We start from the raw sequence: 14,040 nt of genomic DNA, 5'->3' as shown, positions 1-14,040 counted from the left end.
GAACGTCTAGGACCCTTCCCCTCCCCACTGCAGCATAATACAATCTTTTTTTAGACTGCATTTTTTTTCATCATCTCCTGAGTTACAACAATTTGAATGAAAAAAGACTCACAAATGTACTTTGAATATTAATTTTCTTTAATATATGTCTAAAATCATCAGAAAAATGCCACAAAAACTGTTTTTTTCTTGGACATAGTTTCTGCAGAGCAGCAGGAACTCCTTAGAAGTTTGCCTCTAAGTTGGGGGCATGACCGTTGGCAACCCCACCCATAATTCTCTTAATATATGTCTTAATAATGTGTTAAAAACACAATATTCATCAGAGTGGGTCATTAAAGTTTTATCAGCAATTATCGAGAGAAACTGCTAAAATCAGCCACTTTTGTGAGTTTTCTCTTCACACGTTTCCTCTTTGACTTTCTTAAAGCATTTTTTTTTTTTTTTTGTGCAAAAAGTGGAAACGTCTACAGAAAAAAAGTAGCCTTTTTGCTGCTTATATAATGATTTGACCTAATAAAGTTAAACGCATTGGTGTTTTCCATCCTGTCACAGATAATATATAAAAACTTTGTGACTAGTAATGATCTAAACAGTAAATCTTGCATCATTTTGCTAACATTTCCAGTTTGTAACTCTAGTTTTAATGCTTTATTAGTGTCTAAAGATGCAAGTTGTTTCTGTAGTTTCACCTTTTGACGTTGTGTTGATATTTTCAGTATGAACGCCATTCTCAGTCAAGTGGATTCTCAGATGGACGAGAGTTCAGGCCAGAGACGAGGCAGCAAAGCCTATCAGGTCAGCATTTAAATGTTATATTACCCTCTTATTTTTATTTTCATTCAAAGCTGATAAAACACATGTTTTAGACATGAAAATGAGTTAAATTCTGAGAATTTTTTAGTTCTCTTTGTCTAAGTCCCATTTGGTGTCAGATTGAAATGTATTCTCCACATTTGACTCGTCCCCTACAGGGGGGGCTGTAAGTTACAGACATAGCCACCCCAATGAACCATTGGGTGGATAAGTCGGGGGGGTCCCCATTTTCTTGTGAGGGCCACTGAACTGTTTTCTTCTTGGGGTCAGTTTTTAGGCTAACAGAAAAAGTGTAACAATCTCAGGGTGTGTCTAAACCTAAACATTATGTACACATAGTCAATTTTAAATCATTCATTTCTGTAATCTTCACAAAAAATGATACTAAAACATTTTAAAATTAAACCAATAAATAGTCTATCCTCTCCCGCCATAGAGTGGAAATCGTGTTAATGGTTAAAAAGTTACAGTATGTTAAAGATTTTGTGTTCAGGCGTCACTGGGGACACCTCAGATGTTAAAGGGTAACTGCTGAGTGTCAAGTATTTTTAAAGTCTTTGGTGTGACATGACCAGGGATTTGAACTCATAACCTTCCAATCTCAGGACAGATGCTCTACCACAAGGCCTCTGTGCTAGTATGTAGCATGTAATATAAAAACATCCCACTCAAAAAGAGTAAATCCCTTCTGTCTGTTCACAATCCAGAATAAGTTTTATTGCATTTGTTTGGTATATTTACATCATTTTATTTGGTGATATTTGTGATTTTAAATAAAGAAATTATTCAGGAATCAATTAAAAAAATGTAATTGCAAACCTGGAAACAATGTATAATAATCGAGATTAAAAATAATCGCGATTATTTTCTATTTAAATTAATCGCAATTTTTTTAATCGCGATTTTTTAGTTCCAGTATTTGCTGAATTGTACATTTAGACCTTTGTTTTAAATACTTTGAAGGAGTTTTGAGATTCATGTTTTCTTTCTGCCTCAGATTTTTCCCGAAGTGGACATGGACGACAATTCCGATTACCCGGACGACTTCCTCTACAGGCGGGAGCGCCTCCCCTCCATCGTCGTGGAGCCGACCGAGTGCAGCGAGCAGGAGAGTGAGGGGCCGCCCTGGCCCCTCTATCCACTGAGCAAGGACGAGGAGGGGGAGGACAGCGGCGCCGAACCCGCAGAGGGGGCCACAGACGGAGAGCATCTGGAGGACATGCAGGAGGGGTCAGAATTGTTGAACATTTGGAGCCAAAGCATCAAATCCCTTCACTATGCAACCACATTTGATGAAAACCATTTTCTGTGTTGCAGCTCCAGCAGCCGGAAGTCCTCCATCGTGACATCCCAGAGTCAGCTGTCCCTGTCTCGACTGACCCCGCCCGCCTCCCCTGCTGCTCCCGAAGCGGCCCCACCCTGCTTGAGGAGCTGAATCAGTGTGAAGATGAACTGTGCACGCTGCCCCCATTCATGATTTCACTCCCTGTCTGTCACCAGCAGAAAGAACGCGCACTCAGAAGTCACAATCTCTGTTTTATTAACATGTTCTTCCCTCCTTTCTAAAAATACCACCGCCCGTCTGCAGCTTTTAGATTAAGCCACTGCACACCCTTGTTATCATGCGTTCTGTTCGATTGGATTAGGGAATACAAATGAGGATGCAGCCAGAGATTCAGATTAAATTCAGATCCTTTCTCCTAATCCAGGTGTTTGACGTTTGTGTGACCATCCGAATGTTTCTCTCTCTTTAAAGTGACAGGATGTACTGCCCTGTTGGTTTGTTCGTTTTTAATTCTGCAGGATTGGTTTAAAAAAAACCTCTGCGACCTAAATCCAGCAGCAAATGCAAAAACGTTTCTTTATTTTTTTCCTGCAGACATTTATTTCTGCAGGAATGCATCTTGGGGGTCATCTCCAAAGATCTGACCTCCAAGATTAGGAGTTCATTTTGTGCCAGAGATGAATGAAATGAAATACTTTGCCAAAAAAATAAAAAGAACCCACTAAATGTATCTATAATCCCACAGGTCCAATTACTCCTAAAGATAAATCAAAGGTTAAAAGGAATTCTATTGTTTTCTCATAGATGACTTTATCTCCAACATTTCCATCTTTTTCCTTAGATTATTTTCAAACAGTGCAATAAACTGAAGAGAAATCCCTTTCACCTGCTTAAGTCCAGCGTTCGAGCTGGAAAATGAAAAATGTTGATGTTGTAAATACATGTAGCTGATTTAATGCAACATTTCTTCCATATTTGCCTCGATTTACTTACTTATGTCTTCATGTCAACTTTGAGCTGAAATACTTTAGCCACCCTTGCATCAAGTCAATTAATAGCACAGACAAAAAAAGAACATTTGTGTATTTGTTGTAACAATGCTCCTTGATAATAAATCCTTCACTGTTTAAACATTTGTTTGTTTTCCAAATTGACACTTCAACCCCCCCTCTGCAAAAAACTAGGGAGGCTTGGCCACGCGGGGGGCAGTGCCCTGGGGATGGGGCAATGAGCTCAGTGCTAAGGGGAGTGATGCACTTATTACGTGTATGTGTGACGTGTATGTGCTGGTGCGTCGTGTATGTGCTGCGTGCTGCATTAGAAACCTGTAGCACCGAGGCTCATATGAGCCGGTTCATAACCTGACCACCCCCGTCCGGATGCTGCCCCTCACATGCCACATGCCAACTCCTCCACGCGAGGGGAATGTCGCTGATCGGTATTTATACTGGGCGTTATTAGCCCCTGTGCTAACTAATGGTTTCACTTCCGGTGCGCTTTTTATGTCAAAATTAATATATTTATGACATACTGTATTGCTTGTAAATAAAATGTTCGAAAAAAGAAACGTAAATATAATTATAAAACAAGTTTTTCTTGACCAAATGTAAATTTTGAGCCGCAGTGCATGGTGGGAAATATGTGACGTAATCGGTGCTGTCCAATACTGGATATGGCGTGACAGACGTGCAGCATAACTGTGCCATGGCTGTCCAAATTCCTTCTCTCGTAAACAAACCGTTTTAGCGGAAGTGACGTCTCCCGCGCATGCGGGGTACTGTACTGGTGGGGCTTTGACGGCGCTTTGCTAATGTGTTTTTCAGCAGTAAAAATGGACAGATTTCAGATTTTCGTGGACAAACGGGCTCCTGGAAATGAATGAGACTTTAGGAATTACGCAAAGAGGAGTCCGACTGTATGACGGTGATGACAAGGTAGTTTTGTTGTTCATTAGCCAAAATGTTAGCCTGACACAAACACATACATGGAGAGTAGGACTAAATAAATCAACAAGCACGTTCCCTTAGCATTCCAAATAAAAATAGTTAACCATTTCTTTTGTATTTACGTGACTGCATTTTACCGTGGGTAGACATCTATTCTTTACATTGTCTTTATCTCCATCAAAATATTGAATACATAAAAGTAACTTTAGTGGTTGTTTGCTCTCTTACGTGGTTCTTGGTGTCCCTCCAGATCAACCGGTGTGTGCTCAACACGACAACGCCAACTTCCATTTTTGCCTGTTGACATTTCAGAGCACATCATGCTGAGAAGTGTTCTTGCTAACACAACATAAATAAAAAATCTATTATAGTAAATAACTTCAAATCACAAAAGGAAGATATAGATTTATAATCATAACACCAACATTGACTTTCATACCGGTATGTTTTAGCAACTTCAAACCGATCAAATGTATTTTATTAAACTTGTGTGTTTACCAAAAAATAAATAACAGCTTTAAATCTTGTAAATTTAAGGGGATTTTTAAATTACGAGAATAAAGTAATATATTTTTACTTTTAAAGTAAGCTAGGCTAAATGTAGGCTAAAATAGGCTAAATGTATGACTTTTCGTACCCCTACGGGTTCTTCCTACTCCTCCAATTGAAGGGGCATTTGAAGGGACAGAGGTGTCCGAGGTGTCCCCTTGGATCTATGGGTTTTTTTCAGCTTCATTTCACAGTCCAAAGAGATTCTTCATAGGATGGTAATTCTAAATTTGCCCTAGGAGCGCCTGTGAGAGAGTGGTCCTGAAATAGACTTGTAACTTGTACCCCATCTTTGCACAACAGTAGCTGGGTTGGCTCCAGGAGCTCCAAAAAGGTTCAGAAAATGAACGGATTGATGGACAGATACATTCTCCGACCCCCAACTGCCTGCCCCACGATAAGCACATTTCATTAAAATCAGTGTAAATTCATCCAAAGCTCTAAGACATATAACATGTATTAGTCAAAACCCACGCATCAAAAATGACATATTATAAAAAATAAAAAAATTGAACATCTCTTATTCTGTCAACTCCAAATAATTCAGCAGCAAATCCGGGATCATTACAACTAGGTAACATGGCAGCTTACATTTGTTTGATCAAACTTTGCAGCAATCTCATGAGAGGTTTTAGTTGGTTTTTTTTGTTTTTTTTCTGAAGGTGACCCAACATGACTGCATGATGGTGCTATGTTTTGCTGTTGCCACATGGGGGCAGTCTCTCATATATTTACAACAATCTGCATAGTGTTAGGGATGTGTGTTTTAAAAGTAAAACAATTGTTCTGTTATACACTGAACATAAGAACAAAGTTTATCACATGTCCTCTTTCTCTTTTATGTATTTGATCACATTTTCCTCTTGTTTATTAGATGTAAACAAGTTTTTTTGTAGAAAAAATAGTTTTACCTACTTATGGTTTTATCCTGTGAACCATCAAGAGTGGATGAGCTCATCTGTGCTCACTATTTTTTTTTAATTTTACTTTTCAATTTGACTTTTTACACTTTAAATTCCATTTAAAAGAAGTGCTCCCCCTGTTAATAAACTCTAAATGAAGTGAGCTGAAGTAGGAAAACATGGGAAGAACAGAGGAAAAAGAAAAAAAAGACAAGTCTCCTTCTACACCCAAATAAAAGCGTCTCTGTTTTCCTTCTCTCACCATTGTAGCGTGAAAGGGTCAAATTCGTTCAATGAAGAATTTGACTTTGTCTCGTAAAGGGGCACCACGTCCGTAAGGAAGGAAAAATTACTCAATGATGAAAGTTTATCAATTTTAGCTTTAAAATTGATTAAAGAGTAATCTTCAAAATCAATCTCAACACTTCAGGAAGTAAATTCTCATCTGAAGGGACCGTATCACAAAGAAAGAACAAGATGGACAACGACTGCCTTTTTGATATTTATTAAGAGATAAGCATAAAAATATATACAAAATAAACAAAGAAAATCAATGTAGTGTTTATGTGTGTGTGTATGAATGTGTGTGAAAGTCGGTGGATGAGCAAAGTAATGCCTCAGAACGGTTTAAGAGAAAACTTGTAATCTAAAGAAAACAATTACTTTAAACTGTTCAAGACACTAGTCTGGATAAATCAAATTGGCTGTTATGACCACATCAAACCGCAACAGTTTTGCTGAGAGGGTCTCCTCACCACGGTGGCTTCAAGCTGGACTTTGACTGGACTTTCAGACAAAGCTCACCAGACAGAGGTGTTTCTCATGAGGCAGATGAGATGAAGAAAGCAGCAGCAGCTTTGGCGCAGGGTGTAGGAGGACGGTCAAAGACTCTTCTGGAGCTTACGACCGGATGCGGCTGAAGTTCTGGTGGTCATCTGGGTTTGCACAGCCAAAGGAGTGGATGGTCGTACAAAAAGCGTGCTGGATTTAAAGTTCACTGAAGTTTAGTCTCAAAGCGGATCGTTCGATCAGTTTCAAAAATAAGAAGCACAAATGGTGACGAGCTTCAAAATAGTCAAAAGAAAAATGCACGACAGTTACCAAAAAGATAAAGTAAATAAAAACGGTCTTGGCACAAACTTAGTTACGTGGGGTAAGATGAAATAAAAACAAGACCAAAAAAGATTGGAAGAATTTTCCCTCTTCTTCCTAGAGCTGTTCTCTGCTCAAAACCCAAACTCCAACTGCTCTGAGCTGAAGTGAGAGTGTGCATGACCTTTTGACCTCAGAGGAGGCCTTGCTTATAGCCAATGGCTGCAGGCACATGTCTCCAGTGGGTCTAACAGTTTCATGTTTCTATCAAAACTGTCTAAGAAAAATAAAAGTTATTTCTCTTAAATGTTCTGAGCATTCACAGATGTGTGGGATCATCAATGTATCTCATGGTAAAAGTGAAGTGATGTGAAAACCAAACAATCATGAAATACTTTGTGATAAAACAAGTTTGCATAAAGTTTAAATCAGAAGGAGTTTAGCTAAAACAAAGTTTAAAAATCAACATTCAAACTCTTAATGAATAAACAATCAACTATGAAGAGATTTCTAATAGAAAAAGATAAACTACATGTAATTCTAATGTTTCTTAATTGTCAAATGGACATCCCATCCTTTGATGGTGAGCCTGATCCAGCAGCAGGGTACCCTGGAGAAATGCTTTCTCCGAGCACTGAGATGTCTCTTTCAGGGAAACCTTTCTTGATGACTCATCTTTGCAGGACAAGCTAGTTTGTTTCAACACACTGACCACTCTAGCTTCATTTGTCAGGCTGGTGCGGGGTTTAGAGGACCTCATGGGAGGAGCCTGGCCCTGGATAAGCCCAAAAGTCTCTGTTTTGGGGGTCTGCTCATAACTCTGGGGACTGGGTTCGTGTATCGTATCCTCAGAAACCATGGGTTGTCTTGCTGGCTCTGACAGAAGTGTTTTTCCCTCTTTGTCATCCGGCTTCTCTGCGGGGTTGAGAGAGAACACGGGAGGACGAGGTGGTGATCTGGTTCAGGACATCTGTGTGGCTCAACGTCACCTGAGAAGCAGAAAACATGAGGAAAATTACCAGCATTTTTCCATTTATGAGAATTATAAAATAACTAAAGTCATAAATCAGGTTCCGTGACAACAAAAAAACAATAAAGTCACTTAATAAATACCTAGGAAATAACAAAAGTTAAGAACCAGATGAGGAGACCTTATTTTACTTTTCCAGTAATACCTGGTCTGTATTTGTCCGGGCTTTGTGTCACTCTTCCCTTTCCAGGATCTGGATAACTTCCAACATGAATTACTGCCAACCACAATAAAGAAAACTTTCATACTGAGTGTTTATGCTCATAAACTTGTATATTATTACCATCTTGCTTAAAGCCTCTGATGCTATGTTCACATCGGCTTTGGCAATTCGAAGTGAAGCAACCGCTTCCAATGAAAAATCTACGTAAATGCGAGTATGTTTGTGCTTCTGCATACAAAACTTTTGTGCTCACTCAGCAAACTAAACAGAGAACTGTGCAACTATGCAAATTTTAAAGTCCGTTTTTGGGCTCAACGCACAATAAATGTTGAGATGAGCCAAAACATTCCTAAAATACTAAATTAGGGATTAGTCTCATAATCAATCCAAAGTTACCCACAATACCTTGCTGATGGTCTGTTGGTGTGAACACACTGCAGCTGCTCGCCAACAGAAGACCAAGAGTCTTCTTAATGAAAGACTGTAACACAGCATGTGTTTTTCATAACACTTTAAATACTGTTTCCTTCTTTCTCTTGGACTAATTTGGTGTGTAAAGCCAACAACCATCTGCACAAACTGTTGCTCATTATTTAACAGCTGTTGTAATGATCACTCCCTTGTTTCCATCTCGTGCTGTTTCTCTACTGTAACGTCTTCCCCTGCTGTTAAAACCACATGTAAACAGACACCAACAACATTCTTCAACCTCTTGTGCTTTAGTTACAACTGTCCTTATGGGTGGATAGACTGTCCTCGGGCAAACAATGGGAAAACCTGTGGTTGATGAGATATCAAGGTCAAGGAACGATCGGTGAACCTGTGGAAAATGTTCATGCGTATTTGTCTCTGCTGCGGTCGATAGGTCCTAGCGAACACTCAAACGACATGTAAGGGTGACGCAGGCGTGTCATGCAGGTTTTATTAGTTTTTGAACCCCCGAACACCGTGCACTGTGCAAGAAATTTGTTAGGGTGGTGTGAGGCCACTGTACCACAACATCAAAACTTTCATGATACGCTTACCACATGCTTGACAATTGTACGTTCCATTTTCATGATGCCCTTGAGGCAGGAGTGTCAAACTCAAGCACACAAGGGGGCAAAATCCAAAACACACCTTAGGTCGCGGGCCAAAAAGGATAAACATTTATTGAACACACTAAAACTAAAGTTTTAAAACTTTAAAACTGTAACTTTTTAACATAATGATGAACTACATATATAGCATTATGTGATAATGCTAGTGTGAATGCTGTAAGCTGAATTTGGCCGCTGAAGATGCTAGAGCTGAGAGCTAAAAACGCTGCATCTGACAACCTATAAAATATTAGTTAAATGCCAAATAAGCGTGAAAAACAAAAAAAAAAAGGTTAGCCAAAACAGCTAGCATGTAGCTGAAAAATAGCTAAACTTCAAAATACCAGAAAAACTGAAAAATCCTAAATTAGCCAAAACAGCTAGCGTAGAAATATTAGCCTAACTCAAAAACAGCCTAAAAAACAAACAAAAAAAAGCCTAAATTAGCCAAAACAGCTAGCATGTAGCTAAAATATTAGCTAAACTCCAAAACAGCCTAAAAAGTCTTAGTAAATGCTAAAATAGTCCAAAAAACTAGCAGAATGCCCATTTTCAAAACTTTTAAACTGTAACTTTTTAACAAAATGAATAATAAAAGGCAGGAATATTATTCCAGAATAAATTTAAACCTTAAATAACTTTCAATATTTTAATCTCTATAAAAATATATGTTGTCATAATTATACAAATTAGAAATAAGCGCAAGATAACATCGGGCCATTAATAACTATTAAATAAAATTATCTGGAGGGCCAGATCCGGCCCCCGGGCCTTGACTTTGACACTTGCCGATCGCACAAGCCTCAAGGAAACTAAAAGACATACGCTCTTCTTAAGATGTGGCTACTCCCCTCAGTGACCTTTCACAGGGAACCCAAAGGCGTACGGGTTAACCCCCTGTATGGGTGGGTTTGACTACAGGTTCTTACCGACCGGCTCTGTGGACTCGTGCTTGAGCAGCCACCTTCGATAAAACGTCAATGCAAACCCACGTAGACCACAAGTTCGTACTCACGTGTTGCTACACAAGTTTTTGAGTCCGGTCAAGAGTTGAACCTTTTCATGCTTAATCGCAGCAACGCAGAAATGTGACCAATCAGGAACTCAGATTTGGTAGTGACGTGTTAGTAGCGTCCGCTTCAAAACGTACCAACTGTTGTAAACATGATCACGAAGAAAAGATTAATTGAATTTAAATGTATTTATTTAGTAGAGACAGATAGAAAAACATAGGCATACAGCAGAGCAGCAGTCCCATGTCTTTATCAGGTTTCTTTCAACAAGAGCTAATTTGGTGCATTAGTCCCCAGATGGGATTTTCATACGGCGAAATGATTGTGATTTGTGCCCGGTCAGATTAATATGATTCTAAGACATTTATAGAAACAGAGCTTTGAAAACAAAAATACCTGGAGCAAGATTTGCTCTGCTGTGACCATTGTAAGAGGCAGACGAACATCAGTAAAACCCAAAAAAAGAAGAATCCTCTTCCCTGCCGCTACGTGTTTGGTGTGAACACCAACAGCTGAATGTGTGTTCATAAAAGTGCGTACAGCACGTTCTTGAATGCACCACATGTGGTAAATAAAGCATAAGGCCTTAGATCAGGGGTGTCAAACTGCAGGCCTCAAGGGCCGGCCTCCTTAAGTCATTTTTTATTGGTAGAGTAGATTCATTTACCTGAAGTGAAGGGCTTATCCTCCACTTTATCTGAATCGACCAACTTGACCTCAGAGTTGATCTTCAGGTCTGCCACCTGCTCCTCTAAAGACGACCTGGAGTCAGCGTGGGTGCCCTGCAGACGACTCTAAAACAGGAGAGGAGGAACAACAGAACAATGTTAAACACAGTCACCACAGCAGTCTGTTTCTCCATCAGGAGAAACCGGTGTGTCTTACAGCCCTTTTAGTGTAAACGATCATTTTAAAGGACATCAATATAACAAAGGTCGAACTAAAATAAGCTAGTAGGCAAATTAAATCTTTGTTTCATGATGTAAATGCTAGTTTATTTTGATTTTTTTTAAGTGAACCTGCCATTTGAAACCACTTCTTTAGTTCTGTATTACGTAGTTTGTTGAATTTTAGCATCAGTGTATTAGAAAAGTTTTATTTTAGTTAGTTAATTAAAAGAATAAAAAAGATTTTGAATTAAAAGTAGAACTCTTCACCTCTCAAACTGGTACCATGAGCACCATTTAGTTTTTATCTTACAAAGAAATTTAGAATTCCTGCATGAGACTTGAATTACACTAAGAAAACAAACAAAATAAATCTTTGTTTTGCTTCTTCTACATCTTATGCTGTTGGAAGGTCTGTTTTCTTCTTTGTAAATGGCTACATTTGCAGGAAGGCATGCATTTGGGAAAAGTGAATGAGTGACTGAAATGAGACAAAATTGCTGTTTTTTCTTTAAACTGTCAAACAACTCCTCCTGCACTTTGAGTAATGGATGAAAAATGCAGAAGTCATTCAGAATTCAGAAACCTCTCCTTTTCTAGAAATATCTTGTCTTTTAGCATGCATTCTTAGCATGTCAATATGTTGGCATTTTCATGTACAGAAGTGAGGCGTTGAAGCTGCAGAGAGCCTCAGACTCTGCAGCTACACTTCACTCTAATCATCCTCTACAGCTTTAAATCATCCAAAGTCCTTCATTTCCTGTCTTCCAACAAAAGGTTGATTTTGTCAACGGCCACTTCAGACGTGATCTGGTGTTCCTGCCGGAGCTTTACAGTCAAATCAACACCTCAGTTTGACTCCTGCAGAAATCTCAGCAACGTTCAAAAGTTTAGGAATTTGTTTTTTATATTAAAAAAAAAAAGATATCATAAAATGTGAGATCATCCATCCATCCATTTTCTTAACCGCTTTGTCCCTGTCGGGGTCGCGGGGGTGCTGGAGCCTATCCCAGCTACTGAAGGGCGAAGGCGGGGTACACTCTGGACAGGCGCCAGTCTGTCGCAGGGCCTCAATCACACACATACACTCTCACATTCACACCTAGGGGCAATTTAGAGTCACCAATTAACCCATGAAGCATGTTTTTGGACGGTGGGAGGAAGCCGGAGTCCCCGGTGAAAACCCACGCATGCACGGGGAGAACATGCAAACTCCACACAGAAAGGTCCCAGCCGGGAGTCGAACCGAGGCCTTCTCGCTGTGAGGCAAGAGCGCTAACCACTGCGCCACCGTGCAGCCCAATGTGAGATCAATTGTATCTATTTCAAAAATGATTTAAACGAGTCAGATTTTTTTTTATTTTTCAAGAATTAAATTCACCCATCCATCCATCAACAGGGGTGAAACTACATGGGGGCAAAAGGGGGCACTTGTCCCCCAGCAAAAAGACTGCCCCCCCCCCCTCATTTTTGAGTCAATATTAGTATCATTACTGACAAATATTAAGAAAATATCAAAACAAACTTTTTTATTTAAACAAGACAAACATAGCAAAAGCAATATTTTTAAATAAAATCCTGAGCCCTCTAAATTCTTTGCAATGCCCTTTTATTGGGAAAAGTAACAATAGTAATATATATTTTGGTTTGTTTGCTTTTTTTTGTTTTTTTTAACCGTTCACTTTTTTTTAACCGTTCACTTTGAAAAACACACGATTAAATATGGGTAAAAAAGCCAGAATTAGCCAAAGGTTAGTTTTCATATGTCTCAGCCATGATTTTAAAAAGAATAAACACAAATACAAACACTTGCTAAACAAACAGATAAAATACACTATGACAATAAATAACTGTAAAAAAAAAAAACATGCAGTCAAACATCATACAGGCCAATCAGCAACCTGACTTTAGCCTAAATCTATGCTTCTTCTGTGCTATGGGAAGAGGAGATTCAAATTTTTGGAAATCTCTATTTTAATAATAATACATAACCAATAGGGCTGCACGGTGGCGCAGTGGTTAGCGCTCTTGCCTCACAGCGAGAAGGCCCCGGTTCGACTCCCGGCTGGGACCTTTCTGTGTGGAGTTTGCATGTTCTCCCCGTGCATGCGTGGGTTTTCACCGGGGACTCCGGCTTCCTCCCACCGTCCAAAAACATGCTTCATAGATTAATTGGTGACTCTAAATTGCCCCTAGGTGTGAATGTGAGTGTGAATGTGTGTGTGATTGAGGCCCTGCGACAGACTGGCGACCTGTCCAGGGTGTACCCCGCCTTCGCCCATCAGTGGCCGGGATAGGCTCCGGCACCCCCGCGACCCCAAAAGGGACACAGCGGTCAAGAAAATGGATGGATGGACATAACCAATAATAAACAATCATTGTATTTATTTGTAATCCACTGGGGTGCTCTCTTTTGCCCCCCTTCCAAAGTCCCCCCCATATAACCCTAAAATGTTCTAGCTCCGTCCCTGGTTTTAGTAACTTTGCTATCCCTTTATAGATGCTTAACCTTAAAAAAAATGACTCAATTTATTGCAGCTTTTATTTTAGCTTCCATAAGCTGAACAGTTCGACTTTAGCAGGCAATTTTGCAGACTATTTTTTTTCTTTTTGTTTTTCTAGTTTTATTTTTGTCCATCTCAAACTTTCACAACCAACGGCATTAAAACATAATCTGCACTTTAAAAAATGAATAACAAGAAAATTGTCATTTTTTTCTCTACATTTAAAAAGTTTTGCACAGCACGAGCTGCAGAAAGTTCCCTTCAGGTTTCTGACTGAAACTCTTTCAGCAAACCTCTGTAAAACTTACCGTTTGGAGCGTGTGGCCCCCCGGGGTTCTGGTGCCGCTTGGTGGTCGTCCTGGCAGAGGAGAGTCCCTAAGGAGCAGAGCTCCGAGAACCAGGGTCTCCTGCCTCTGCTTGAGAAGCTCCAGCTCATACAGTGCAGACAGGCTCACCCTGATCACCTGTGATAGACGTGAAAGAGTCTGGAGAAGACAAGGAGAACGTTATGCTGCCTGCAACGTGGTTCAACATGACAGGTTTGGTGGTGGGTCAGTGATGGTCTGGGGAGGTGTATCCATGGAGGGACGCACAGACCTTTACTGCCTAGGAAACGGTGCTCTGACAGCCATAAGGTATCCAGAGGAAATCCTTGAACCCATTGTCAGACCCTACTCTGGTGCAGTAGGTCCTGGTTTCCTCCTGATCCACAACAATGCCCGGCCTCACGTGGCATGAGTGTGCAGGCAGTACCTGGAGGATGAAGGAATTGAA

At 39.9% G+C, this 14,040-nt stretch overlaps 1 protein-coding gene and 1 long non-coding RNA gene across 3 annotated transcripts in view; one reads left to right on the top strand and one right to left on the bottom strand.

The window, feature by feature from the left end:
• LOC112142604 (protein LBH) overlaps positions 1-3,288 on the top strand; it is a 6,831-nt gene extending 3,543 nt beyond the window's left edge. Inside the window, exons 2-4 of one of the 2 annotated variants that reach the window (XM_024266083.2) lie at positions 720-798; positions 1,814-2,046; positions 2,134-3,287. In XM_024266083.2, coding sequence (XP_024121851.1) covers positions 720-798; positions 1,814-2,046; positions 2,134-2,251 — 430 coding nt within the window. In that variant the 3' untranslated portion in view covers positions 2,252-3,287. Of the gene's footprint in view, positions 1-719; positions 799-1,813 lie in introns of both variants that reach the window. The other variant, XM_036215331.1, reaches the window with a different exon arrangement.
• Positions 3,289-6,143: 2,855 nt separating this feature from the next.
• Positions 6,144-14,017, bottom strand: LOC112143042. Its single transcript, XR_004948970.1, has 3 exons — positions 13,575-14,017; positions 10,543-10,669; positions 6,144-7,579 (listed from the first exon to the last, which is right to left on the bottom strand). It is a non-coding gene; the product is annotated as an uncharacterized LOC112143042 (long non-coding RNA).
• Positions 14,018-14,040: the final 23 nt, after the last annotated feature.

Source organism: Oryzias melastigma, linkage group LG14 (genome assembly GCF_002922805.2).
Source record: "Oryzias melastigma strain HK-1 linkage group LG14, ASM292280v2, whole genome shotgun sequence".
Taxonomy (NCBI): domain Eukaryota; kingdom Metazoa; phylum Chordata; class Actinopteri; order Beloniformes; family Adrianichthyidae; genus Oryzias; species Oryzias melastigma.
Note: the sequence above shows the minus strand (reverse complement) of the source record. Positions and strands in the feature narration are given on the sequence as shown.